A 27,544-nucleotide genomic window follows, 5' to 3' on the forward strand; every position below is an offset into this window, starting at 1 on the left:
GCTCCGTGAGAGCTTCTGTAATAGTAAATCTTTGAAAGCAGATAGCTGCATTTCATGTCACAGGTAGGCGATCAGACTATTTCAAATACACAACTTGGGTTGGAGTAATTTATGGGGTCGGCAGTAAACAGCACTGTTACACCTCGCAGCTCATTTAGCATAGTGTCTCCTGCAGGTAGGTGATTTTAATGATATCATTAGTCATGCTTCTCATTTGTTTGAAGAGGCACATGCCACCACCCACTCATGTAATCATAGCTGCCACGGAGGGGTAAAAATAACGCCCGATTAGTTTCATTCTCTTTGCTCTAGTTTCATTATGATAACCACGTCCGTCCAACGTTAAAGATAGATAGATAGATAGATAGATAGATAGATAGATACTTTATTGATCCCCAGGGGATATTCAAGGTCTCAGCAGCATACAGACAACACAAACACATTCTTTAACAGAAAGAGTAATTAAAGTATATAATATAAAAACACAACTAAGCAATAAGGACAGTAGAAGATAAAGAATATACTAAAATACAAATTATACTAACTAACACTTAATCTAAATCAATTCTAAAAACAGTATCCACATAGTGGTGATTAATCAATCAGAGGCGCTTGCAATGACTGAGGCAGGGACTGAGCCTGTGATTCTCTGTGCATAGTAAGGTAAGGTAAGGTGCTCTGTGTGAATGAGTGTCATGGTGATAGTGCAATGGTGATAGTGGTCATGGTGATAGTGCAAATGAGTAAGTCCAACAGTGCAACAATGCAGAAATAAAGTAAAGTAAAGTCTATATATCTATATATTTAACTATTTTAAGAAAAGGTATAAGTCTAGAATAAGAATTTCTCCAATGAGGTAAGGAAACAACATATATTCGAAGCAGTCACAGCTCAGCATAGAGACTGATCTAGTGTATGGAACAGCAGTCAGAATAAAGACATTCAGGTGCTTGCGAGGTTGTTGCTCATGTGATTGAATGGACTAGACTAAGTGTGGAAGGGGACAAAAGGGGGGAAGGGGCGAGGCCCTGATGACATATAGCTATAGCCCCAGATGTCCTCTTAAAATGCAGATCTAAAGCTCCATCTTTGTGACCAAAGGCAGATGTAGTTGATGGCTTTATTGAGTAATTAATGAAATCTCCCATCGACTTTTTGAACGTGGGGACAACATTAATAAGCGATGCCTTAACACAAAGTTTGTCATAAATCATGGGACGCTCACTAATCACATCAGTGATTACATTCTTTATTAGCGCAGTGTGAGCACAACATCCCTGGGGGAACAGTTAAATCAATGTCGAGTAGCGATTTCTTGTCTGGGTGACCTCCAATATGGCCACGGCCTAGACAACCATGGTACGTCAGGACGAGCAGGCTAATGATCAGAGTTCTTATTCAGACAACAATATATCGGTTTAGTCTCCGTTCTTCAGTAGGTTGTATTGTATTGAACACACAAGGTTAGCACCTGTCTGTGCATAACTCATTATGTTGTACACTGTTCTCTAGAGACATATAGCTAAATAATTGCTCATTGGCATCAATTATGTCACACTATCTGCCCTGTATTAGTTTATTCTAAAGAAATACATTTTGCAGCATGTCTGCTCAATAAATGTAGCACATAAGATATATGATAAGGTGAACATGAGGTCAGCTTGTGGTGAGGTGTAAAAGAGAAGTACACAAAACGTACAGACATAGTGTGCAAGAGAGAGAGAGGGCGAGAGAGAGAGTTTTTAGTCAAAAGGTGAGGATGAACCTCTGATCGAGACCTCCAGGTCTGCATACAGAGCAGTGCCAAGAAGACCCCCCCCCCCCCCCCCCCCCCATGCCCCCCGCCCCCATTCATCATTCCAGACGCAGGTTACAAATAATTACCACACTTGAGCTCCCCCATTTTAATTGGGTAATAGATATTTCTGAGTCATGTCCCACCACCCAACACGACGGACCTGCCTCTGTGCACTTGGGATGTGTGGAAAATAGATAATTGGATTTCAAACATGATTAGTAGACACAGTCCCAACAATTCCTGAGATATGATTGAGGGGTTATGTGACACTGAGGGGGGAATGTCGGTGTGTAGCGGCAAAATTTTAATTAATTTCCTGTTTGCTCCCCCGAACTTTCTTCGTTTAAATTTTGACACAGAATTACTTTTTTTTAAAGGAGTCAGCAATCAGTGGTGATAATTAATTGTGAACGTCATGTGCAACTGAAGAAAGAACTGCTCCAATCAGAAAGTAGCTGCCATTGAGTGACTGTAGTATTGCATATTCTTTTTCGCTCCTTTGTTTTGTTTTTTTCAGTTGTTCAAGGTTACTTTAACTTTTATGGCTCCACTTCAAACTCGTTGCTGTGGAGAGGCATAGGTAATTTGAACCATCTGGGTATTTAATGTTTGGCTTGCAGGTAGCGTCCTCTTTTGTTTAAAATTGCATTCATTATAGTCAGAGGAGACTGCAGGGTGCCTCTGGGAAGCCATTCATTTGTGTGTACGAGCTGCATGTGTCTGTGTTTGATTTTCAAAGATGATCAAATTCAAAGGCAACTACTGGACTCGGACCAAATATCTGGATTGCCTCCATGCGATTTTATCGATCCAAAAAAGTATTTTTGGAATACCCACCACCAACCTTGTTGTCTGTGACTTGGAATATTTTCGAAGCAATTGACCCTGTGTTTGCACAAATAATCCATGCCACTATGAAATTGTTAGTAACACATGTAAAATATGTACATAATTAAAAAAAAAAGTCTCATTTAGGTCAGTTTAATCCAAGAGAACCACTTCCTCATCAGTTAAAATGTCATGATAAACTGTCCTGTCATGTCATGTCATTAGATTGGTTGATTCTCTTGATGGCATTGAGTGTGTAATGTGCAGTGTGGTCAGCATGCAGTGCGTAGTAGTGCAGTGCCCAGCTTGTCCCTGTCTTCTCAAGTTTGACCTCTGACCTTGACGTTTCAGGTGCCTAGCATGGAGGCGGTGGCAGCCATGGCTCCCAGGCTGCCAGAAATTGTGTTCCCATCGCGGCACACTGACGACGGCAGCCAGCTGAGACGCATGAAGAGGGACTGGGTCATCCCCCCCATCAACGTGCCCGAGAACTCCAGAGGCCCCTTCCCTCAGACGCTTGTCACGGTACGACAGTGGAGAGCGGCAGAGATTGAGCGCACACGCACACACACACACACACACACACACACACACACACACACACACACACACACACACATTTACACATGTAGCCAGAGAGATCTGATATTCAGTCATATATAGTCCAAACTTACACACACACACACACACATGCATTCATGAAAGCCTGCCAACGGGCCCTTGAAACCACTAGAGAGAGAGATAAAAGATAAGACAGAAGATAGCTTTTCACACGCACAACTTCTTTATGGTGACCCACATTCGGTGGGCCCTGCACCCTTGAACATGATTGAAATGATTCCTGACACTTTGTCTCTTGTCTGGGAGCAGATCAGGTCCGACCACGATAAAAACCGCTCCCTCCGCTACAGCGTGACTGGCCCAGGAGCGGACCAGCCCCCCACCGGCATCTTCTTCATCGACCCCGTCTCTGGAGAGCTGTCCGTCAACAGGCCCCTGGACCGAGAACACATCAGCAACTTCCACGTAAGCAGAGCACTCACACAACCACGCGCAAATCACACTAAAAGCATTCCAGCAGAAGGAATGAACAATATCAAGGATGTAAAAGATGAAAGGGCTAGAATATGTCTGTGAGAACCTATAGCTAAGAAATTCCTCAGAATTTTGCCAGAGGTAGCTGAGGTATTATTTCTTATTTTTCTTCTTTCTTTTGCCAAAAGGCTCAGTAATGTAGCTTTCAAGGCCTTTTTCTTGTATGTTTGATTAACTGAGAAGTTTGGAGGAAAGCAAAATGGAATAGGGAATGTAGAAGACACACACAAGTTCAGTGTAGCCTTCTGGGTTCAGATGAATCAATTCGAGGCATCCGGGTTGGAGTCCTTGGGTATGGTGAGGGGCAACCCTTATTGTCAGCACAAAAGCCACTCTCATACACCCACCCCCCACCTCATCTGCCTTGGAAGGGAAAGAAAGGTGTGCTACTCTTGAAGTCAGGCATCCCTCTCTTTCATGCTTCTCTTTCAGAAGGTAACAATGGGGCCACTAGTGAGGAGGTGTGTGTGTGTGTGTGTGTGTGTGTGGTGGGGGCAGGAGATTGTACCTTCGCGCAGCAGCCTCGACTAACCTGCAGGATGTAATGGTTCTTTAATGGGTGGAGCATTTGTCAGGGCCCCTGCTTTTTGAAGAAAAGTGATAAAGACTGGAGTTTATTTTTCTCTCTCTTCTCACTCTCACCCTGAACATCCACTCATCCTGTTCGCTCTCCCTGTTTCCTCTCCCTGAGAAAATAGCAGAGAGCCGTGGGAGGGAGAGGAAGAGACAGGGACTGGAGTCCAACAATAACATGAGAATCACACAAAACGTGTGTGTCCCTCACATCTGACCCCCCCTCACACACACACACACACACACACACACACACACACACACACACACACACACACACATACGCACGCACACACGCACGCACGCACACGCACACACACACAGGGCAAGGGAAAATAAATTCTGAGAGAGATAGAGGTTAGTTTGTGGTTGCTGCTCTGTTCCAGGATCAGTGCTTGATAAGAAAGCAAGCAGTCCATTTGTGAGTGGGTTAGAATTCAGATGGTGCAGTGTGCTGTATGCTGTGGCTGTGGCTGTCTGTTTAGCATTGGCTTGTGCCTACGCATGCCTCGGGCTACTTCAGTGTGTTCGGACTTTCTCCACACAGCTGAGAGCCCACGCCGTGGACCTCAATGGCAACCAGGTGGAGAACCCCATCGACATTGTGATCAATGTCATCGACATGAACGACAACCGGCCCGAGTTTGTCCACCAGATCTGGAATGGAAGTGTGGCTGAGGGCTCAAAGCCAGGTAGGCAAACACACACACACACACAAACATACAACAATAAACATGCATACAGATACATACACATACATACACACACACACACACACACACACACACATACACATACACATACACATATATATACACACACACCAGAGTTTATGCAAAGAATGTGGTAAAGATGACCACCGAATTGCAATGGGCTTGCTGTGATGTGATTTTTGTTTCACCAATGGCCCGCAAGACAGAGAAAGGGAAACCGGTCAGTCAGTGTCGATAAACTCAAGTCCCCAGAGTGGAACACTCACGTAAACAGTGAACTGGAAACTGACCGGCTGAATAAATAACACATGTCTGTGGCCTGTGGTGATTAGTCATACATGGTGACGACAGATATTCTGTTGGAAGCTCATCCATGAATCAACCGTGGGTTCTTTGTCTGTCTCAGGGACATCTGTGATGACCGTGACCGCCATCGACAAAGATGACCCCAAAACCCAAAACGGCATGCTGAGGTACAAGATCCTGTCCCAGAATCCCGAGAACCCCAACCCCAGCATGTTCACCATCAACAACAAGACCGGGAACATCATCACCATGGCCGCAGGCCTGGACAGAGAGGTGAGAGCTGAATGGGGGCGTGTGGATGTGTTTGTGAGCTGACGTGTAAGCGCCTATTCTGTACTTGTGTGTATGTGTTTGAGCACCTGTGTGTGTGTGTGTGTGTGTAGAGAGAGTGTGTTCTCTTCTACTTCTATGGTATTTTGTTTTAACATATTTCAATAGTCTTTGGCGCTGCATAATATTTGCTTATTAGCGGTTACTCAAACAATTGATCAAAATAGTTTAAGTTAAGCCAGTGTGACTGTGGTGGTGTATTTGCATAGGTCAACAGTTTTATTTAGCCACACTCTGAAATGGCCTTAGGATTATGGCGTGATGAAGATGTGGGCTTTTCTTTGTTGTACTAATATTCAGTGCATTGCTGGAGTAATGAGCCTTTCTGCACACTGTTGATTAACATTGGCCAAATGAGCTCAGAAATGGACTCCCTACCTCATACTTATTTACCCCGAGATGGAGAAAGCATGCCTCAGCAAGCAGCTAAATGTTTTTTTTTTTGCTTGTTTGTTTTTGTTTGCTGTGTGTGTGTTTGTGCATGTGAGTGTGCGCGTGCCAGCATGCGTGCCAGCATGCCTGCCAGCGTGTGTGTGTGTGTGTGTGTGTGTGTGTGTGTATGTGTACAGAGATGCTTACGTGGCTGTCTGATCTATAAATGGTAACGGCCCGCTTTAATTGGATTGCCTTGCTCAGTGAAATAAAAATGTAAATAAATATATAAGCGAGTGCTTTGCACGAGTGTAGGAGGTTTGGTTTAAGTCTGCTGGTAAAGGCAATTTGGTACCCCCACACCCACGCTCAATCAATTCCGCTCCACGGCCTTGGTAATGCGCCGAACGGCCACCGACACTACCAGGAGAGTCATTCGCCGCCCTGGCCCTTATTACGAGGGAAACGGTGCGCTGCCTTGGCGGCCATCAGGGCGGCGGGAGCCATTTGCGAGCGGCCGGCCGGGTTCCTCCCGTCACGAGGAGGCCTCTGATGAGACTGGAGCTGGGGAGGGGCCCGCCGCCACCGCGCTCCTACTCCCTCCCTCCACTTCCCCTCGCTCCGCTCCCTCACAGGAAATTAATGAGGAATGATTGCCCTAATTAGTGCAATGACTCCTGGTCGGTGATTGGGAATCGGATGACGGGCCGGTCAGCACAACCCTAGCTGGTACTCGCTCTGCACTGGGCGTTAATGAATGCAGAGGGTAGAGGTTCTGATGTAGTTCCCTATCATTTGTTTCATATTTCTTGCCCACTGGCAGTTTTATTTTTTAGCTTCTGTTTTGGATGAGAATGGCATTTTTTCTTTGCCGTGTAATATCATTGGGTGTGCAGTGCCTATCATTTGGTCAGTGATGCTCACCTAATGTGTCGTGAATTAGATTAGATTTACATTTCAGCCATATATGTTTCATTGGCATATGTCTGGATGTGTGCTGGGGGTATCGATTTGTTGTGGTATTTTTTGTTGTTTTTTTTTTTTAGATCCATGAGGATTCTCTTCTGTGCGTGATTCATCAGTCACAGCCTTCCCCATCCCTGCATTTATGTAACATGTCACATGTTATTTCACTGATTGGTTAATTAAGCAGTTTTTCTTTGTGTGTGCCCCCCCATTAGAAAGTGCCACAGTACACGCTGATCATTCAGGCCACAGACATGGAGGGAACGGCCCTGTATGGCCTGTCCAACACCGCCACCGCTGTCATCAGGGTCAGGGACATCAACGACAATCCGCCCGAGTTCACCTCCGAGACGGTAAGTGGTCGCAGCACAACACAGCGCAGCGCTGATGATTTCTCCATGGTTTTGCATCGCTAAGGAGGCATTACTCCTCACCGCTAATGACCAGAGCTGTCCGCACGACATGCAATACATCGGACACATTTACACTGCCTGAGGGATCAAGCAGTGATTTCTGCAATTACCCTGATAACCACGCGTCATGCAATGACCTCGGTGCCTACTGCAGAGAATGCTTTGTTCACTACACAGTATGGAGGGCTTAGAGCTCATATAGCTGAGACACTGGCGGAGTTTGATAGCAAGCACATTCTCTCAAAGATAGGTAGTGATTCTCTGACTCTCACTCACTGACATCCACACACACACACACACACACACACACACACACACACACAAACCAGTCCTTATTGTTTGTAAGAATAGTGCCAGTCTGTCTCTTATGCGAGCTAGTCCCCCTGTGAATACAGTCACCTGTCATATGAAAGCACTGAGCCAGAACTACAGATATTTAATGGGAGTGGAATTGTGTTCTGAAGGAGGTATTCTCATTATACTGCCAATGCTCTGTGATATAGAGACAAAATGAAATGACTAGCTCTTGTCAAAGCATTAGTCTCAGACTTTGTTATTTTTTTTGCCGTTAAATCCATTTTTTTATATAAAGTACTTATTTTCATTTAGGAGACAGACTAGTTTCAGTTGCTGTTTTCCAATTTTCTTTGTATTTGCACCAGTGTTTCTCAAAGCATGCTGTTTTTTTGCTACCACCACAGTAATTTGAGTGTCATGTTTTATTCATGCAGTTCTACGGAGAAGTGCCAGAGAACCGGGTCAATGTCATCGTGGCCAACCTCACGGTGACGGACAAAGACCAGCCCAACACCCCCGCCTGGAACGTCGTGTACAAAATCACCGGGGGCGACCCCACCGGCAGGTTCTCCGTACCGACTGATCCCACCACTAATGAGGGCCTGGTAACAGTCGTCAAGGTGAGGCTCGGACCCGTCCACTCTCTGGGCAGAGGTGCCCTGTGTCCAGATGTTCTCATTTCAGCTTCATCTGGAGCCTGTTTGTGAGACGTCCAGTAACCAGTGTGCTGCTTTTAGAGCATGATGTTTTGTAGGGTGTCAGATGTGTAAGGTACTGGTAGACAACTACACCGCTCACGTACAGTTTGTATGTCAGGAAAATGGAGGTTTCAAAACGTGGCTTTTTGAAACAGCCCAAAGTACCTTCAGAAAAGAGGCTGTAGCAAAAAGATAGGTGCAATGGTCCAAAGCTTTCCAGCAGACTAATGTTGTGTCTTGTCATTTGTCTCACTCCATACCTGTCACCTTACCCCTCCTCCTCCATCTCTCTCTCTCTCTCTCTCTCTCTCTCTCTCTCTCTCTCTCTCTCTCTCTCTCTCTCTCTCTCTCTCTCTCCCCTCCCTGCAGCCCATTGACTACGAGATGACCCGGACATTTGTGCTGACCGTGGTGGCAGGGAACGAAGAGCCCCTGGACCAGAACATCCATCGCTCGCGCCAGTCCACCGCCACCGTCTCCATCAAGGTGCTGGACGTGAACGAGGCGCCCTACTTCGAGCCCAACCCCCGCACCATGAGGATGGAGGAGGGCCTGGCCGCAGAGTCCATGCTCACCGTCTTCACTGCCCTGGACCCTGACCGCTTCATGCAGCAGACCATCAGGTAGAGAGAGAAACACACACACATACACACATACACGCACGCACACACACACACACACACACACACACACACACACACACACACACACACACACACAGACTCTCCATGCCAGCCCAACTGCACATCATGTGGAAAGTTTAGCTTTTTTTTCTCTAGCCCACACAACAAAACCGCTTTGTGTTCTAAAAACTTTCTCCAACCCCATACCCCCCCCCCCCCCCCCTCCTGACGAGAGTTCTGAAGCAGCGTGCTTCTGGCTGCCGATCAGCTTGCCTCTAACCTGCTGAGCTGGGTGTACTATTAAAGATTTAGTGAGCTGCTGGGCCTCAGGGGAGATTGTGGTGATAAATCAAAGGTTTCTAATCTGGACTTCTGTCGCACCCCTCCCTCCTCTTTCTCCCCATCTCTCTCTCTCTCTCTCTCTGCAGATACTCCAAGCTCTCCGACCCGGCCAACTGGCTCCGCATCGACCCCAATAACGGCCACATCTCCACAATTGCCATACTAGACAGGGAATCGCCTTATGTGAGCAATAATATGTACAACGCCACGTTCCTGGCCACTGATAATGGTATGTAACTCAATCTTTTCTGGAGTGCGAAAAAGAATGTTCCGTGTCTCGGGTTACTCTCAGATTGGATTTACACCTCTTACAAGAGCACTGGAAACCTGCTTACTGTTGTAGCAATATCATTACACCGCCAGTACCAGACACACTGTGGTCGTGAGATGCCTTGTTAAGACTGGGGTGACCAGGATGTGATGTGTTAACACTCTAGAGTGGGAAAACATGTTAGGAAGGGCGGGGGGGGTGGGGGGGTGGGGGTGGAATAATCTTTGTTAATCTTCCAAAACTGATTGAATGTCACTTTGAATGCTGGCACAGGGCTGACAGTCTGCCACTCCAGTTCCATCAGGCAGCATAAAAATAGTGCCAGCAGACATTAAACAGTCACCTCTCGAAGGCAAAGGAGAGAGGTGTTAGCAGGCACTCCAGCAGACGACGTAGCGCAGCGCAGGGAAGGGAAGCGTTCCCCTTCCTCCCTCGCACTGCCAGGATTTGGCCCACAGCGTGAGGAGGACTGTCTCGTTTTTTCCCCCTTCCTCCGTCTTTGCCGAGCTCCACGGAGCGCGGCCCTGCCCAGGCCAGTCCAGCCTAGGCCGGCGAGGCTTAGAAAAACTTCCCGATAAAGAGGTTTCTCAGCATTAATGGGGCCGGATTGGCCGAGTGGCCCCTTCCGAGCGTGGCCTGAATGAAGAAAGCCTCTTAAAGGCCTGTGAATACAGAGCGCTGTGACTGGGCAGCAGTGTGCCGGGGCCGTGTGCAGCCCTGATTAAGCATTCTCCTCCTGTCTGCCCCCTCCTCCTCCACCACCACCACACGCACACAGCCCCAGCCCAGAGCAGCCTGCCTTGCACAGCGGGGGGATGAAAAATCACAGCAGTCTTTTCATGTAAATATACACACATGGGGCAGATACTGTACATCACTGTCTGTGTTTGTTGGACGTGCAGTGATGAGGAGAGGCGAAGAGGAAAGTGGACACAGCCAGATGATTCAGTGCTGTTTTGTGAAAATGCTCTCTCCCATATGTGAAATACACAAGTCCACAAGTCCACAGTCCAAAATGACACATTCATCTCATCAATCAAGCCTGTAATTACTACTCTGTTAACATGTTCGCAATTTGTGTTCATTTGTATTTACACAAAGTGTTTGTGTGTGTGTGTGTGTGTGTGTGTGTTTTGGTAGGTTACCCTCCTGCCAGCGGAACAGGCACCCTGCAGATCTTCCTACGGGACATAAACGACAACGCGCCCGTGGTGTTCCCCTCAGAGGCCGAGGTGTGTGAGAAGCCCGAGCCCAACTTCATCAACATCACGGCCATCGATGGCGACATCGCCTCCAATGCCGGGCCCTTCACCTTCGAACTGGCCCACAGGCCCACCGACGTCCGCAAGAACTGGACCATTACGCGTATCAACGGTAAGACACACACACAGAAAGAAAGGCACACACACACGCACACAAACACACACAGAGACAGACACACACACACACATGCACACAAACAAATGTACACACGCACACACACACACACACACACACACACAGGCACATACCTACACTTACACTTGCACTGCACCACACGGCGTCTTTGTTGAACAGGGACATGCCCCGTGAGGAATGACCAGGGGCTTTTAAGGGAATAGCACATTTAGCCCAGTGTTCACCCGCAGGGATCGACGCCACTTTGGAAGCGCGCTCGTCTCCACTTCTGTGACGCTGATGTCAGTTTGCGAGTCTTCACGCGGTGACTGCAGGGCAGAGCGCTCTGGATGCTGCGTCTGCTGTACGAGTAGAACACGTAGATTATCCTGTAGGGAGCAACGAAAAATGGAGGGCTCTCACACACCCACTTTTCAACACATTTGCATTTTAGTGCGAGGTAAAGAGAAGGGCACTGCTCTTAAGGAGGAATTGGCAGCCCTTTGCCAGGCTGTGGTAGTGTCATCGCCGCACGTCTCAACCGTGGGACTTTCCAGACACAGAGTTCTGTTTATCTTCCAACTCAGTCAGGAAGGAAGGAAAATTAAGGCTGGTGTGCCAGGCAACAGCTTTTAATTGATTACGCTTGTTAAAAACACAAGCCAATGGAGTAATGTGTCATTGGTTATGTGTCAGTGATTAAATGTACGGAGCCACAAATGCATTGAATAAATATTTAATAGGATAAATGGCATAAGGATTATAGGAAAGGCTGTTTTATCCCTAAGCTGCCTTATCGAGAGGTATTCAGGGGATTTCTAAGCCCCCCAATCTAAATCCCCAGTGTATTTTGGATTAACTGCATTGATGATGTTTTTTTTCCCCAGGTACAAGTTTATGGAGAGAATGTTGTCAGTTAGCTGTAATGATTGTGAAGTGGCAGGCAGGTTGTGTGGTGAGGTCACACTGGGGTAGAGTTTAAAGAGACAGCAGAGGCTCGTGGGTATTCTCCACAAGACTCAGATTCATCTTGTGCCATTATCACAGCACACTTAAGGGCCACATGAAGTGACAGTATGCAGAAGAGGACATGTTGATGTTATTCTCTTGTATCCGGGAACTGTTTTTTCACAGCTCCATTCTTCTGTTTCTTTTACCCCCCCCCCCCCAACCAGGTGATGCCGCTCAGGTTAGCCTGCGCCTCAGCTTCCTGGAGAGTGGCATCTACGACGTGCCCATCATCATCACCGACGCCGGCAACCTGCCCATGTCCAACACCTCCTACCTGCGCATCAAGGTGTGCCAGTGTGACCACAACGGCTTCTGCTCGGACCAGGAGCGCATCATTGCGGCGGGCCTGGGCACCGGCGCCATCATCTCCATCCTGCTGTGCATCATCATCCTGCTGTGTGAGTCGTCCGCCCACCACACTGCCCGGCCCAGCCAGACAGCACAGATTAGCCCGGGGATTACCCCCACATAGGCCAGATCAGCCACCCAGTGCCCTGCAGTGTATGGAAATATAACCAAGCTAAAGCCGGTTAATATTTCACTCACCACCACCACAACCCTTATTTGTTGTTGTTGTTTTTGTTTACACCCTATGCACTCCTCCTGCTTCTGTTTGTTCTCTCTGTCAACAGATAAACAGTCAACTGTTTATGCTCCTCAGTTTGTTTAGCTTCCTTTTGAAAATCAATCAGAAGCTCTCTTCATTAATCTGCTCCCTTCAGAAGCAGGGGATGAACAGAAGGGACTGTAGAGAACAAGAGAAACATGTTTTTCTCAGGGTACTTGAGTGAGGTCCTTAAAGTCATTTCTGCAGTTGTGTTGTTGCACAGAAATAATCACACTTAATTGCTGCCCTTTCTCTCTCTCTCTCTCTCTCTCTCTCTCTCTCTCTCTCTCTCTCTCTCTCTCTCTCTCTCTCTCTCTCTCTCTCTCTCTCTCTCTCTCTCTCTCTCTCTCTCCATTTATCTCTGTAGTTCTGGTGCTGCTGTTTGTGGTTTGGATGAAGCGCCGAGATAAGGAGCGGCAGGCCAAGCAGCTCCTCATTGACCCCGAAGACGACGTGAGAGACAACATCCTCAAGTACGACGAGGAGGGCGGTGGAGAGGAGGACCAGGTACAGGAGAACACACACACACACACACACACACACACACACACACACACACTCACACTCATGCCCATTTACAGACAGAGGAGCGTCCAGCAGCTGCAAATTGGGCAGCTTAGCGCATTACAATGCTAATGGATAGTATCCTTGCCGGCAGCGGCTGCATTTGTTGCCGTGCTTGGGCTCAGGTGAAAGGGATCAGTCCCACGCACAGTCCTAAATTGCCTTCAAGGCCTCTAATTGTGCAGGTAATATAATTGAGAGAGTCAGCCTCAGTGGAGAGACAGACGTTAATGGCGCTTATTCTGCACTAATGGGACGACCTTGAAGCCAATTCACCCGCCATCGCTGGGGTAGATAATTGTTAGCGTCCACACACATCAGTGATTTAAACACTCTCCTAAGAGACAAAAGAGAGGAAGAGAGAGAGAGAGAGAGATGGAGAGGCAGAAAGAGTATGAGTACGAGGAGGAGTGGGGGTGGGAGGAGAAGCAGACCGAGTTTTTTCGGACAAAATCCTCCCGTCAGAGATGAGAGGAAGTTGGAGGAGTGGAGGATTTATAGGGCGAGGCAAGCCTCCATTTCACGCCCGCTGGAGGCGCGGCGGAGTGGCCGTGCTCGGAAGAGATAGCGTGAAACGGTGAAAAATGAGTGTGACCAGCCGTCACGTCTCTGTGGTGCTCACCTCGCTGTCTCCTCTCTCTTTCCTCTCTCTCTCTCTTTCCTCTCTCTCTCTCTCACCCTCTCTCGCTCTTTCCTCTCTCTCTCTCTCTCTCACCCTCTCTCACCCTCTCTCTCTCTTTCACCCTCTCTCTCACCCTCTCTCTCTCTCTCTCTCTCTCTCTCTCCCACTCCCTTACCTACCTCCCACTGTGAGGAAAATGAAGTGCCAAAGTGTCTGCTCAAAAACACCATGGACTTAATTCAAGACCTGCGAGTCCACCACTGTGCACACAGGGTCTCTTGCTTTGTGAGACAGGACAGCTGATTGTGTCTCATCAGAAGGCTGACGGTGTCTCAGTCTCGTTTCATCGGGGTTACGATATGAACTTTTTTTCTTTTTTCTTTTTCTTCTTTTTGCTTTATCGCTGCCTAATTACAAGGTAATTACAGGAGCTTTGATAAAGGTGTTCCTTTTACCTTGTCCCTAAGTCACAGTGCCGTTGGCAGCCTGTCAGCACGGGGGTGGTTCGTTGTCTTTACGGCAGCCACTGAACGAGGCAGGCAGGCAGGAGTACCCAAGCCCGGCCCCAGCAGCTTGTTTGAATTTCTCGGCTTCTCTCGAGGAGGGCTTCTTTTTTTTTCCTCTTCCACTGTGAAGTTCCACAGGTGCAAGGCCACTGCCGGGAAGCGTTCCTATCGGCTAAGCAAGGGCAGCTGTTGTTAGTCATAAGGCCATGCACTGCAGTGCTGCTGCTCTGCAGCCTAGCCCTTGTTCTTGATCTCCTGACCACGGGGGGTGGGCAGGGGGAGACCAAGGGGGGTGGGGGGGGGGAGTATTGGAGGTGCTCCGGGGCATGACTGGAATGTACCCAGCATGGATTCCAGAAGAGAGAGCCAGAGCAAGAGAAAGAGAGAGATTCCACAGAGAATAGAGAGAGAGAGAGAGCGAGAGAGAGAGGGAGAGAGAGAAAGGGAGATTCCACAGGGAATAGAGAGGGAGATTCCACAGGGAATAGAGAGAGAGATTCCACAGGGAAAAAAACACAAGAGAGAGAGTTAGTTCCAGTGTGTGGAAAATGGTTGCTGCAGGCAGGAGCTGACCTCCCCCAGGGGTCATGTAGTCGGTTGGAGGGTGACCCCTGTCTTGAGAGGGTGGAGTGCGAGTCGGACGAGGGTTGCTCTGAGCTGGTGAGATAGATAGAGAGAGGGAGAGAGAACACTGGTGGCACCTAGTTGGATGAGGGTCATGCTTAGTCCACAGGCAGGCAGCTGTGACCCAGAAAATTGCTCCTGTCGTGAGGCTGTCTTTGTGTTCTCAGCTCAGGCTACATGTAAATGTGTCTTTGTGCCCTCATGTGCCTGTGTTTTCATAGATTACTGTGTTTGTGGGCTTGGAGAACACTGTTTGTCTGAGTTCTTATCTCGACGAGTGTTTGTGTGTGTGTGTGTGTGTGTGTGTGTGTGTGTGTGTGTGTGTGTGTGTGTGTGTGTGTGTGTGTGTGTGTGTTGTGCACACAATGAACATTCTGGTTTGCATTTTCTCAGTTTGTGAGTGTGCAAACATTGAAGTGCTTACATCCGGGAGCTAATTCCGGGCTTTAACCACTTGGCCTCAGCCGATCACTTATGGGGCTCGGCATCTGTGTGTTTCACACTTAGGCCGTCCACGGGTGTACGTGTGTTTGGAGTGCTCGTGTGAGGCTCTCGGCTCTCACACAGCCTGGCGAGGATTTTCGAGCGGGCGAGTGAGCGCGCCGCACGTTTCAGATGGATGGATTAGTGGAAATCTCATAACGAGAGCCAATCCATCACACAGTCCTATTAAAGCCCACAGATCCTGTCGTGGCGCCTACTGTCCTCATTCCTCTGCCACCCTCCCCCCAACCTCCATGCTCGCTCGCTCTCTCTCTCTCTCTCTCTCTCTATCTCTTTCTCCCTCCCTCTCTCTCTCTCCCTCTCCCTCCCTCTTTCTCTCTCTCTCTCCCTCCCTCTCTCTCTTTCTCTCTGTCTCTGCCTCTCTCTTCTTCACGCTGTTGCTGTTGTGGTCCTCCACATCCTCCTCTACCTCCACGTTGGTCCAGCAGCTCTGGCCCCTTAGTCCCCTCCACGGCCCCGCTCGCCCTGTGACGTAACACAAAGCACCCAAGCTGCCAGGTTGCCTTGGCAATGTTAATAGGATTAGGCCCGGGCTTATGTGTATCCACCATTCCGTGTCTGGGGCCCGATTAGAAGAGCGCGCTTCACCTTTGGCACCGCCGGTCCGCTCGGCCCCCGCCTGCGCCGTGTGCCTGGTCTGCCCGCGCCTGCCCTTGATCCTGACGCTTACGCGTCAGACAGAGCGACATGTATCAGAGAATGTCACTCCCACAAGTGTCTATCAGATTCTCCTTAGCTGCCTTGACTGCAGCTGTCATGATGCATAGTCTAGTGTTACTGTGCTGTATTATTGATGGAGGAGTTAGTGGAAGGAGTCTCATTGTTATGCAGTATTTGGATTCGCCGTCTGTAGTTTCATCGAGGGACGTGGAAGTGATAGTCATGCAGCTCCTTGCCTCTGTGTGTGTGTGCAATGAGAAGGTGTGTCACCCATCTGCTCACTACCCACGGAGTCAGACACTAGAGTACACCATACATTTACAACCAGAGAATCTCTGTGATTATTCATGTGTTTGTTTTCTATATCTATGACATGCTTTATAGTATGCCTGTGTGTGTGCATGTGTACAAATGAGCGTGAAAGCTCATATTTGTATCAATCTTTGCTTATTAGTATGTTTAGGAGGATACTGGCATGTCTGTCGGTGTGTTTGTCTCCCTGTGTCTGTGTTTGTGTGTGTGTGTGTGCGCGCGTGTGCACGTGCGTGCGTGTGTACGTGTGTTTGTGTGTGTGTGTGTGTGTGTACGTGTGTGTGTTTGTGTGTGTACGCGTGTGTGTGCGTGTGTGTGCATACATGCTGGTGTGTGTGTGTGTGGGTTGGTTGGTGTATTTTGGCTGTGTCCCGCTGACTTGCCCATCTGCTCCGGCTCTCCCCCTGCAGGATTACGACCTGAGCCAGCTCCAGCAGCCGGACACCATGGAGCCGGACGCCATCAAGCCGGTGGGGATCCGCCGCATGGACGAGCGGCCCATCCACCCCGAGCCCCAGTACCCCGTCAGGTCGGCTGCCCCGCATCCCGGCGACATCGGTGACTTCATCAACGAGGTAAGCCAATCAGAGATCGACCACATGCGCACGTGTCTTTTTAGCCTGCCATTTGCTTCTCCTGCATTTCACTACGATCATTGTGGTCTAGGGGCTCTCCGTTGGATTTTGTGGGAGTTAGTTTATTGGAGCTTGTGACATTTTGCATTGTGAGTGAGCATTTGAGCATTTTTTAGCATTCATCATCTTTGTGGAAACAGCATTGATGATCTCATTCTTCCCATCACACCAACATAGAAAGCACAATGCTCTTTTTAACGTTATCTCCTCAACCACTCTGTGTGATCATTCATTTTGTGTGTGTGTGTGTGTGTGTGTGTGTGTGTGTGTGAAAAAAAATCTGGGGACTAGGCTCCAACTGAGCTGAAATTTGGTCTGGCACAACTCTGTTTTTTTTTTTTTTCAAAACAAGAAAGAACCTTCACCACCCTCTTAAATACCACGAATATTGGCCAGCGTTCCTGGATGCCGGCGGGCTCCGTAAAGAGCTCTGTCTCAGTCTCACCTCATGTGATCCAGGGCCATGAGCTGGGCGGGAGTGCTGTAGCAGAAATATTGTGTGGGAGGATGTTTTGGGCGGTAGCCATATTGGACTGTGGTGGAGGAGTCTTGATCCATGTCCTGTCACTTCTCACCCAGACAGCTTGACTGACCTTCTGCGCTAGGATGAGTTTTGGCCAGCTGCAGAGCTTCACATTGCTGCTAAATGACTTCTGGCTTCGCGTCAGAGCTTGCATGTGCGTGTGTGTGTATGTGTGTGTATATACAGTATATATATGGGCAAAATGTGCTTGGCAGACAGAAGAGCCTATGGTAATACGATAGTGTTCGGAGTTTGGTTTCCGGACTCATTCTTTCATAGGGATTGCAAGAGCCACATGAAAATCAATTCAAATGAGATTAATCCAAAAAAACAGTTAAACTCGTTTTCTAAATGTTCTGTCATCCTAAAACGCATTCTTCCCAAAGGTTCTGGCAAGAACAGGCTCATCTGTGACTCATCATAGAGGGCTTAGCTTTCATCTGTCAGGGGCCTGGCATTTTCCTTTTGTAGTCTTTGATCATGGCCCTGACAAAAAAAAGGAAGAAAAAGCCTCCCTTGTTCTGGAGTATTCTCCCCATCTGCACAGCGGTGGCATTTTGTCACATTTATCGCATTTGTTGAATAAAATTTATATGTGTGTGTGTGTGTGTGTGTGTGTGTGTGTGTGTGTGTGTGTGTGTTTAATTTTAATTGGTGTATAATTGTGGAGAAAAAGTGTTCCACGTGTCGAGGGTGGACAGAGGACATGGCCGTAATGTTTCCTGTGAGGCTGGTATCTCCCATGCTACAGTTGACTTCATTCATGAGGGGTGAGAGCCGTGAGTTGAAAAAGTGTGCCCATGTATTTTTAACCTGCTCCAATGGGCTCCAGACTCACTGCCGCACTCTTTAAAGTCATTGGCTCCGTCCCATGTATTTTGGATTAGGGTCTGCTTGTTCAGTTTTCACTCGCTACATCTCTGTGGCTCAACACTCTCTCAGAAAAGTTCCTCGTGCTGTTAGCTGCACTTGTCAGCTCTGTTCAGTGTTAGCTAGTAGTTTCTCGCTGTATCTCCTGCTGTTGGAATACCTGAAAAGACACATTCAAACCTTCTCAGAGCTTTATTTATTTATTTCCATATTTTTAGGAACAGAGAGGGAGACAGCAGAGAGAGAAAATCCAAACCCCATCTAAGTCTTTGTGATCTTTGCGATCTGTAAAAACACAGACGAAGAGACTTCAAGTCGTCCTTATTTCCTCTTTCTTTTTTTGGCATGCTGCTAACTTCCACTGCCTCCGCTTTGCTGCAAGTCTCCGCTGGTCAGAGCTATTTCATTACTCCCCCAGCACGCGGGCAGGCTTGCAATCAGCGGGTTGGGTGGAGGCGCCACGCTGCGCACCCAGTCGCCCATCAGCGGCCCCGCCACTCCCCCCCCCTCCCCCCCCGCCACTCCCCCCCCCCCGGCCCACATGAAAGGAGCACCTGGGAGTCTGGAGTGGCGTCTCGGCAGACCGGGGCACGTTGGTGGTTAATTAGTCCAGAATCCTGCCACTCGGTGGTACGGAAAAGAAAGAAAAAAACAATGGTGAGGTCATGGAGACTAGCCTCCCACCCACAGCCCTGGGCAGGTTCGGTCCTCCTTCACCTGAGGCAACCTCTCCCAGTCGGATTCAGGTGGAGCGTGAAGCAGTCGGAAGCTCAAAGGGAAGGGCGCGGCATTACCCATCTGGAGTGATTGGGCTGTTTGGAGTGGCCATTTGAAATCAAACGCAGAATCCTGCTGCACATCTCTGCCTGCCTGTATTGTTCTGTCTGGTGGCATGCTGTTTGCTATATCCTTTAGCTAGAATGTATCCTTGACTTTGCCATTAGCCAAGTATGCAGCCATTTCAGGCATGGCTGGTTATTGTTTATTCCCCCAATACTTTAGCCAGAGCCTAACTCACTTGTGTTCCAGCAGAAAATAACCTCTACTAGACTGGGGAAATTGATCTCTCGCAATGTTCTTTACCCTCCGCTATCTCTGCATAGCATGTGTATCTTGGCCCTTAGTGATTAGTATTCAGGGGTGGGATGTGTGCGGAGAGAAATATAATAGAGCCCTGAACAGAGTACAGTGAGCTCTTGTCCCTACGAGTCCATTAACCACAGACCTGTCGCTGTGTTGTGTCTGCTGAAGATGGCCGACCGTTGTGTTGTACCCCATTGATGACTCAATGGAATCCTCGGACTAGTTCTGTGATAGGCCCCGATCCCCTCAACCCCCATTCAACACACACATATACAGACACACACACACACATACACACTGCCAGTGGGGTGCTAACTGTGGCGTAGAGGTGCTAACCACTGGAGCAGCGACGGCTATAATTGTAATGAACGATCCATCTGTCATATTTCAGGGCAAATTATCAGCGCCACAGCCCTGAGCAAACACTTAACGAGAGCAAACAAGTGGAAAATAATTGTGAGGTGCGGAGGCACAGTGTTTTTTCCCGCCTGCCTCTTTCATTTTGCAGTAACAGAGGGTGGGGGAGAGAATGAGAGAGAGATATCGCATAAACGCAGACTGAAGTGCTCATAAATCATGTAGCTCTTTCAAAGATCAGCTTTTCAGTGCTGTGTTTTTTGTTGTTTGTTAAAAGATAAATCTCTGAAATGTTGTAACTGTAATTTGTCCCTTGGTGAAATGGTGGCAAAGTATGGTGAACTGTCTGAGGCGCTATAGTTAGTGTTGCAGACTTAGGTGTTTATTTCTCTCTCTCTCTCTCTCTTTCTCTCTCTCTCTCTTTCTTTCTCTCTCTCCCACTCTCTCTATCTGTCTCTCTCTTTCTCTCTCTCTCTCTCTCTCTCTCTCTCTTCTCTCTCTCTATCTGTCTCTTTCTCTCTCCCCCCCCCCACCCCCCTCTCTCTCTCTGGTATTGGTGAGCGGCTGGGAGCCGATCTTCAGATGCAGAGGGGAGAGTGAGCACTGCTGTCAAACATGCTGTTTTCATGTCCGTGTGCCTGGTTTATCTCCAATGCTCCACCGGCAGAGCCGGAAGCCTCTTCGGATTTCTGGCCTCAACTAAGCCTGGCCATCCGTATGTCACAGGGAACCGCACTGGGAATATTGAGTTCACTGAACCTGCACAATCATACTTTCTCCCTCTGCCTCTCTCCCTCGTGCTCTCTCCATTTCTCCATATATTTGATACTTTAGGCTTAAGCTTTTCATGTTCTGAATGTTCTGAGTGAAAGCTTCCATAAATAACTATTTTCTATTTTGTTGTTCTAAAAATTATTTTAGCTGTACTATATTCATGCATACAGTATACATGTATTACTCAATATGTGAAGAAGCTCTGTCTGTCACAGTCTCTTATAAGAGCATAGCCTGCTAGCTTGTTTACCCTATGTAGCCCTATGAAACCATGAGTAGTCATACATAGTGGTGTACTCCCTCTAATTACAGACTGAGACTGATACATCTTCAATGTTGTCAGTGAGCCCTGTGAGGTGTCAAGATATGAAATTAAAAGAGAAGTCTCAGGCGGAGAACTCAGATGACTGGTGTTTTTCCATCACATCTAGATAGTCAGGAAGTGCTCATAAAAAGCCCTAACAGATTCTGCCAGCCAGAAGCAAGTATTTGCTGTTGAATATCCCATAGTGGAAATAATTTGAGTGTTTTTTTTTTTTTAAATCCAACATTGAATAATGATTATGGCCCTACTTTTTCTTGCTTGTGTGAAAGCTGGCAGAGAAATGGTGCAATGAAATTGTGATATCTGTACATCCATCAGGATGTGTGTGGATGGGGGGAAGAGCAACTACAGGCCATAGTGATCAGTCCTGGATTCTCAGGATTCTGTCCAAGCTCTGGATAATCTCACATCACACAGACAGAAGAGGATTTGGAACCTCTAAACCCGCCACGCAGCGTTGTACTGACATTTCTCCACATGTAACCCATGACATGGGCCTGATTTCCTAAGCATATGCTCACTAGCGAGAAAATGGAAAAAAAAACATGTATAAATTTGAAATGGTACACAAGTTTAACGTTGTGAAAGGAATTTGAACAGCCCCTTGACCGTCGCTTAGTCTCCAGAATCTCTTGCAGTCTTTAATCATCCTCTTTTCATCTCACTCAGTCATTTTTCTCCTCCTCTGCCCCCCCTTCTCTGCACAGGGACTTAAGGCAGCTGATAACGACCCCACGGCCCCGCCGTACGACTCCCTCTTGGTGTTCGACTACGAGGGCAGTGGCTCCACGGCCGGCTCCCTGAGCTCCATCAACTCCTCCAGCAGCGGAGGGGACCAAGATTATGATTACCTCAACGACTGGGGCCCACGCTTCAGGAAACTCGCAGATATGTACGGCGGAAGTGACGACTAAAATGTTTTGCTCTTTTTCTCTCGGATGTTGAAGATGAGAACATAGCATTGAAAACGTGGGGAGAAAGTTCTATTCTTTTTTTGTTGTTTCTTTCTCCAGTCGACAAATGAGGACAGCTTCTGATAACCGATTTCCCCCTAGACAGACTGAATGACAATGGAAAAGATTTTAAATAGTTTAAAAAGTACATAAATCAATGAAACACAAATCACAAAAAACAACCCTAGGCTTATTGTTGTAGTCTACGCATACATATGCTTGTTGAAGGGTTAGGAGTGTGAGTCAGTCATGTTTTTGGAGGAGGGGGACAGGACATTGGTGAACTGTCACGGTTTGGATTGTGGGGTACGGAAAGCGCTCAGTCAAACTTGAATTTCACAGTACAGAAGCACTGGGATTTAATGTGCCTTTTTGTACATTTTTTGGATCTGAATGATTAGTTTTATGTTCAAGGCTTTAATGGTTATGACTTTTGGAGTGATTTCAAAACAGGAAGTATGTTACAATGGTATGCATCTACATGCTTTTTTTGGTTACTCAATACTGCTGTTTGTTGAATATATGAATATTTAAGTGAATTGCAAAGATAACGACATGAAGGAGTCTTTATTAACATTGAGGGGCAGGAAAAAATCAGAGAACAGCACTGTACAGTACGCTAGAATTTTAGACTTTTTTCACAAAAGATTAAACACATGCAGCTGGTTGCAAATAAAGGGAGTCATGAAACATACTTTTGTAGCAAAATAAGTTTTTTTTTCTTTCTGAAGTGGTGTAGTATTTTACAGCAACAAAATTGTTTATTTTGTTCTAATTTCATGTACACTTCATTTGCCTTAGTCCTCATCTGGTACTTTACATTTTTACTTCACTGTAAAGAAACTGTGTGTACATAATGTTTTTTTTTTCTTTTGATGTAGTCCATGAAGAAGAGCAAGAAGTTAAGAAGTTCAGAACTTGTAAATGTATAATTTGGACTACAAATTCAAGTTTTGCATGTTTTTATCTTTTCACAACAGCGGAAAAAAGTTATTTCCAAAATTTATTTACAAAAAAAAATACAAAAACATAACTGGGTGGCATATAATGTGTAGAAGGTATGAGAGTCTTTTGTAAAAAAAATATGAAAAAAATAAATCAATAAAAAACAGAAAAAAATAACAAATCTTGTCAGCACAACTGTTTGAATTTGTACCAAAAAGGGGGTTGGGGTGTTAGACACCATCGGCACTAATTACTGAATCAGCTTTAAGACAGGGAAAGGTTTTTGAAGGAGCTTTGTGGATAATCTTCTGTACTGGAATACAAATGATTCATCTCTGACCCCAACCATCTGAATAAAATGCTAATTTTGGAGTTAGCGTCTGGTTTTCTTTCCTTTCTTTGCCTCCCATGCACTGCTAATCTCAACTACTTGAAAAGTTGGGAAGGTTTTTTTTTTTTTTAATTTATCCTTCTTTTTCTTTTATCATTATTTTTTTGTATAAGTTTTTTTGTTTAAGTATGGTTACCATTGATGGTGCTAGAGACAAAAAATTCTCTTGATGAATAACTGTTAGAATGAAAAGGTTCTCTCTTTTCAAAAGTCTATAAATAAACTGACTAATGCTCTTTCAATGAATGAATTAATGACTAACGTATATTGTCCAAGGGTACTGTGTGTAGATAAAAGGAGGAGCAGCAGTTCATGGAGTTAGTGACCTACATGAAAGAGTGGAGAAATTGAAAGGGAGAGTGCTGTCAGTAAATCCATGACTGCAGGTTAATGATGATTTACCCAATCAAACGCTGCGGCCTTGCGTCTGAATAGACTCTCATCAAAATGGTCACCTTGACAAGTTATTTCATTACACAACTGATTTCTAAAATGTAAACAATCCCTCAAAGTCAACTAAGTCACAATGTCACAAATTAGCGAGAGTGACAAAGAGGGAGAGAAGCGAGGGGTGCATTTGCTTCAAGGCATCGGTCAGGGTTGTCCTGTCCTTAGATCAGGACGTGGCCATTTAGCCTAGTTTCCTCTCCCAAAGGGCCCTGTGGGCACGAAGAGCACATTCACAGACATACGCCCACCACAACGCCTTGATGTTTCATTCATTTCTGAGCAGTGTTACAGAACCTAGCCATTAGCAGGGAGAGCAATTCTCACTTAATATGTTTTGTGCCTGACAGAATAAAGTACTCTGTAGTACCCACAACATGGTTAAGCAATTAGTATCAGCACATACCTACATCCTAGGAGAAGGGATAGGAGACGAATGAGCTTATATTGTATACAGAGCAGATAATGTTATTTCAGACGAATAATTAGTATGATATGCAGGGGCATAGCACAAGATCCTGGGCCCTACGCATATAGGCACTCCTGATGGGCCCCCATAATAAATATAATAAAATATATTCCAGACTTTTCAAGGGCCCTCCCTCCCCTTGAGGCCCTAGTAATCAGTACTGGTTTTACCCCCAGTCCGACGCCCTTGATGATGCGCTGTATGTAATCATATATTTACATTGTAACATGGGGCTCTGTACTACAAAGAATTTCTACAGATCTTTAAAGTTAACATGTTTCTTTTCAGCATATATTGTTTGTCCGTTCTACTGGTAATTTAGACTCGCAATGCTGCGTATTGGAAATAAATAATCAAGGCAATGTTATAAAGTTGTAAAGGGTTTTAAAGCCCTCCTTTTCATTCTTTTTTTAATCTAGCTGGTATGCTTAGATTGTCTTAATGCATTTTTTAAACAAGCACAGATTGGGGTTTGCAAGGCCATAAGCCTTAAGTGCTTCAACAGGGAACAATAAAGCCCTTGTTAGCCTTTCTCCTCTAGCACTTTCTGATGTACAGACGATCACTGAAAGAGTCAACACATTTGCTTTTACGGAGCACTTTTACAGTGGTGCTCTCGACCATTAAGTATACAAAACATAAACAAGCCACTGCTAACTCAAAGCAGTAAGCCACCTTTCAGTACGCCATTACTCTAAGTTCTCCAAGTTCACAGTGTAATCTTAAACTAACTTCTCCAGAAATGATCTTCATAGAATGGGTTGACCCGGACAGTTGAGGAGGCCCTGTTGTGTTAAGTGTTGCTTAGCTATTGTCTTCACCAATTTGGCAATTTGAGGGTTTATGTGAGTAACATTTTGGTTTTCTTGACACTATCCGAAAGGGCTAAAGGAACCAACATGACTTGGCTTTTGCTGTACATGTAAGTGCGCTTTTGTAGATGTCTACACATGCAGTTTAGTGGTGCAGTTTTGTTGTTACATGTGGTGAACCACGCACATGAGTTATGTCCTTTTTAGGCTTGGAATCTGGATCCCATAACCCAGCTTCTCCTTGTTGTATTGATGTTGTTGAATCATGTGCTTACCCTGACTCACAGAGAGCCCTCACATCTGATGCACTCAGTGTGTGCTCTGGTCACTGTAGTCCAGGAAGTGGTTGGTGACTCCCACTCTTCTTAAAAGGAATTTTCTAAGCTTCCAGATAAAGTCAAACAAGGGTCTGCATTTTTGATGTGTGAGCCGAGGTGATTAAGGGTTCACCGAGGCTACTGAGCCTCAAAGCAGGTTCTGGGAGGTTAAACGAAACCAACCACTCCCCCTGCCTGGGACTGTGTGTGTGTGTGTGTGTGTGTGTGTGTGTGTGTGTGTGTGTGTGTGTGTGTATGTGTGTGTGTGTGTGTGTGTCGGAGCGAGAAAGAGATAACCAAGACAGGCAGGACAGTAATGTTGAGGTTTTATATGTACTTATGTTTTCTGCCTATCACTCCCACTCATGTCATATTGCTTGAGAGTCTCCAGTTCAAGGCCAGTAATAGTACACCACGCTAATTTGGTTATTTAATGATGACATTAAATCAATGAAGATTATTGACCTTTTTAGACCCATCACAAAGACAGAAGAGAACAAATGAAAAAATAGCATTACTAGCTGTACATACAGCTGAAAAGCTTTCAATGACTTATTTTGTATACCATTCATTTGTCTATAATAAATATACATACACATTATTAAATATACTGAAATAATAACATATTTCCCTATGTGTGGCCAGTGCCGAGGCTCTCCTTTAAAAGATTGGCTTTGTTAGTCATCTGAAGGTCTCCCCCTCAAATCTTGATGGAAAGATGGTTGTCGTGGAGAGGTTCATATCAGCAGAAAGCTTCAGCTCTCTCTCACTTTTTAACTCCAAAGGGGAAAGAGAGTGGAGTGAGGGGAGAGAGAGAGAGCGCGAGAGAGAGAGAGAGAGCATTGATATTCCACCACTGCACTCCAATTTCACAACATGGATTATCCCCAAAGGAACAGCACCAATCTCAGCCTTAAAAAAACACAGAGATCCTGCTCTGTCACTAGCCGCACTCACACAGACGCGCTGCTATGGCAACACCAGAAGTGGAGCACCCCTACGCTCTCAGCCTAAATGGATGCTCTGTGATCGCAGCTCCTCGCCATGGAGCCCCTTCCTCTCAAACGTATGGCCGTCGTCTCCGCACTCTCTCCACTGCTGCTGCTGACACTTTTCATGAAGTCAAAGCGCACTCTCAAAAAAAAAAAAAGGATTCCAAAAAACAATGAACAAATGTTTTCTGGCATATTTGTGTTTTTTGTTTTTTTTGTTTTCCTGTTGGCCTTAGCAATTTCATAAAGCCTCTCCCCATTTGTCTGCACCTTCAGTCTCACCCCCTGAGATGGAGTTCATCTGCAGAGGATCATCCACTGATATGAGGCTCTACTGCCCGCTGTTCCCAGTGTGGTGACTCCACGGTGCGGAGACAGGAAGCAGATGCGCACAATACCATTTCGCCTGTGGCTGCTCTTGAGTCTGTGCCATGCACGCGCGCCTGACAGACGCTTTGTCTTGGATATCGAAATAAATAGATACATATTGCACCAGACGTGTTTTCATCACGACAGCAACACTGGAGCAGGCTATTAAGAAGGCTTCCAACCTACAGTACACCACAGGTAAGAGATTAGATGAAGACCTTTCATGCAGTATAGATAGCGAGGGAGGTTCTGGTGCATGTATGTACATTTACCCTCCGATGGGTGGCATGTTGACTAATGACTCATAACAGGTGTGTGAGTCATGGTCACACACAGTCTCTGTGTTATATGCTGAGCCAGTAACATACTTCCAGGGCATCACACTGAATCACTGACACATTACGTGACCCACTCATCCTGTGTCCATCCATTAATATCCCTCATTGTGTGATGCTGCACTGGGGGTACAGGATTGGGTACAGTAACACTGCTGTGCCAGTTTTTGAGGCCTCGCTCAATATCCCTGTTACCACAAACTGTTAAACCAACTAAATTGTTTTTTTTTAGAATGGCTTGTTAAATTATACCAGAAATTTGAAATGGTTGGTCATTTTTGCATCTTTCTTTGCTAAGCTCCTAAATATATACTGCATGGCCTTTTCACCTCAGCCTTTGACACTTTCTCTCTATCTCTCCTCTGACTTTTTACAGTTTTTGTGGCTTCGATAAATGACACTGGCTGATTTTGTAGAATGTATGGATTTATTTGTTCAATTAGAACACTTGACATTCCATCAACCTCACATCATTAGAAACCTCAATCCCTCCAGGCTGCCATGGACAATGGCTGAGGTCTGTCGCAGCCACAAA

General features: G+C 46.4%; 1 protein-coding gene across 1 annotated transcript in view; it reads left to right on the forward strand.

The window, feature by feature from the left end:
- The window catches only part of LOC121716458 (cadherin-2-like), a 61,586-nt gene extending 38,337 nt beyond the window's left edge, over positions 1–23,249 (forward strand). Inside the window, exons 4-16 of the mRNA XM_042102487.1 lie at positions 2,978–3,151; positions 3,497–3,652; positions 4,842–4,986; positions 5,414–5,586; positions 7,197–7,334; positions 8,126–8,311; positions 8,759–9,012; positions 9,441–9,583; positions 10,766–10,999; positions 12,178–12,411; positions 12,988–13,127; positions 16,823–16,987; positions 21,687–23,249. Of these exons, the coding sequence (XP_041958421.1) occupies positions 2,978–3,151; positions 3,497–3,652; positions 4,842–4,986; positions 5,414–5,586; positions 7,197–7,334; positions 8,126–8,311; positions 8,759–9,012; positions 9,441–9,583; positions 10,766–10,999; positions 12,178–12,411; positions 12,988–13,127; positions 16,823–16,987; positions 21,687–21,893 (2,349 nt within the window). The 3' untranslated portion in view covers positions 21,894–23,249. The remainder of the gene's footprint in view (positions 1–2,977; positions 3,152–3,496; positions 3,653–4,841; positions 4,987–5,413; positions 5,587–7,196; positions 7,335–8,125; positions 8,312–8,758; positions 9,013–9,440; positions 9,584–10,765; positions 11,000–12,177; positions 12,412–12,987; positions 13,128–16,822; positions 16,988–21,686) is intronic.
- The last annotated feature ends 4,295 nt before the right edge of the window (positions 23,250–27,544 follow it).

The sequence above is a fragment of the Alosa sapidissima genome, chromosome 1, assembly GCF_018492685.1.
Source record: "Alosa sapidissima isolate fAloSap1 chromosome 1, fAloSap1.pri, whole genome shotgun sequence".
Lineage (NCBI taxonomy): Eukaryota > Metazoa > Chordata > Actinopteri > Clupeiformes > Clupeidae > Alosa > Alosa sapidissima.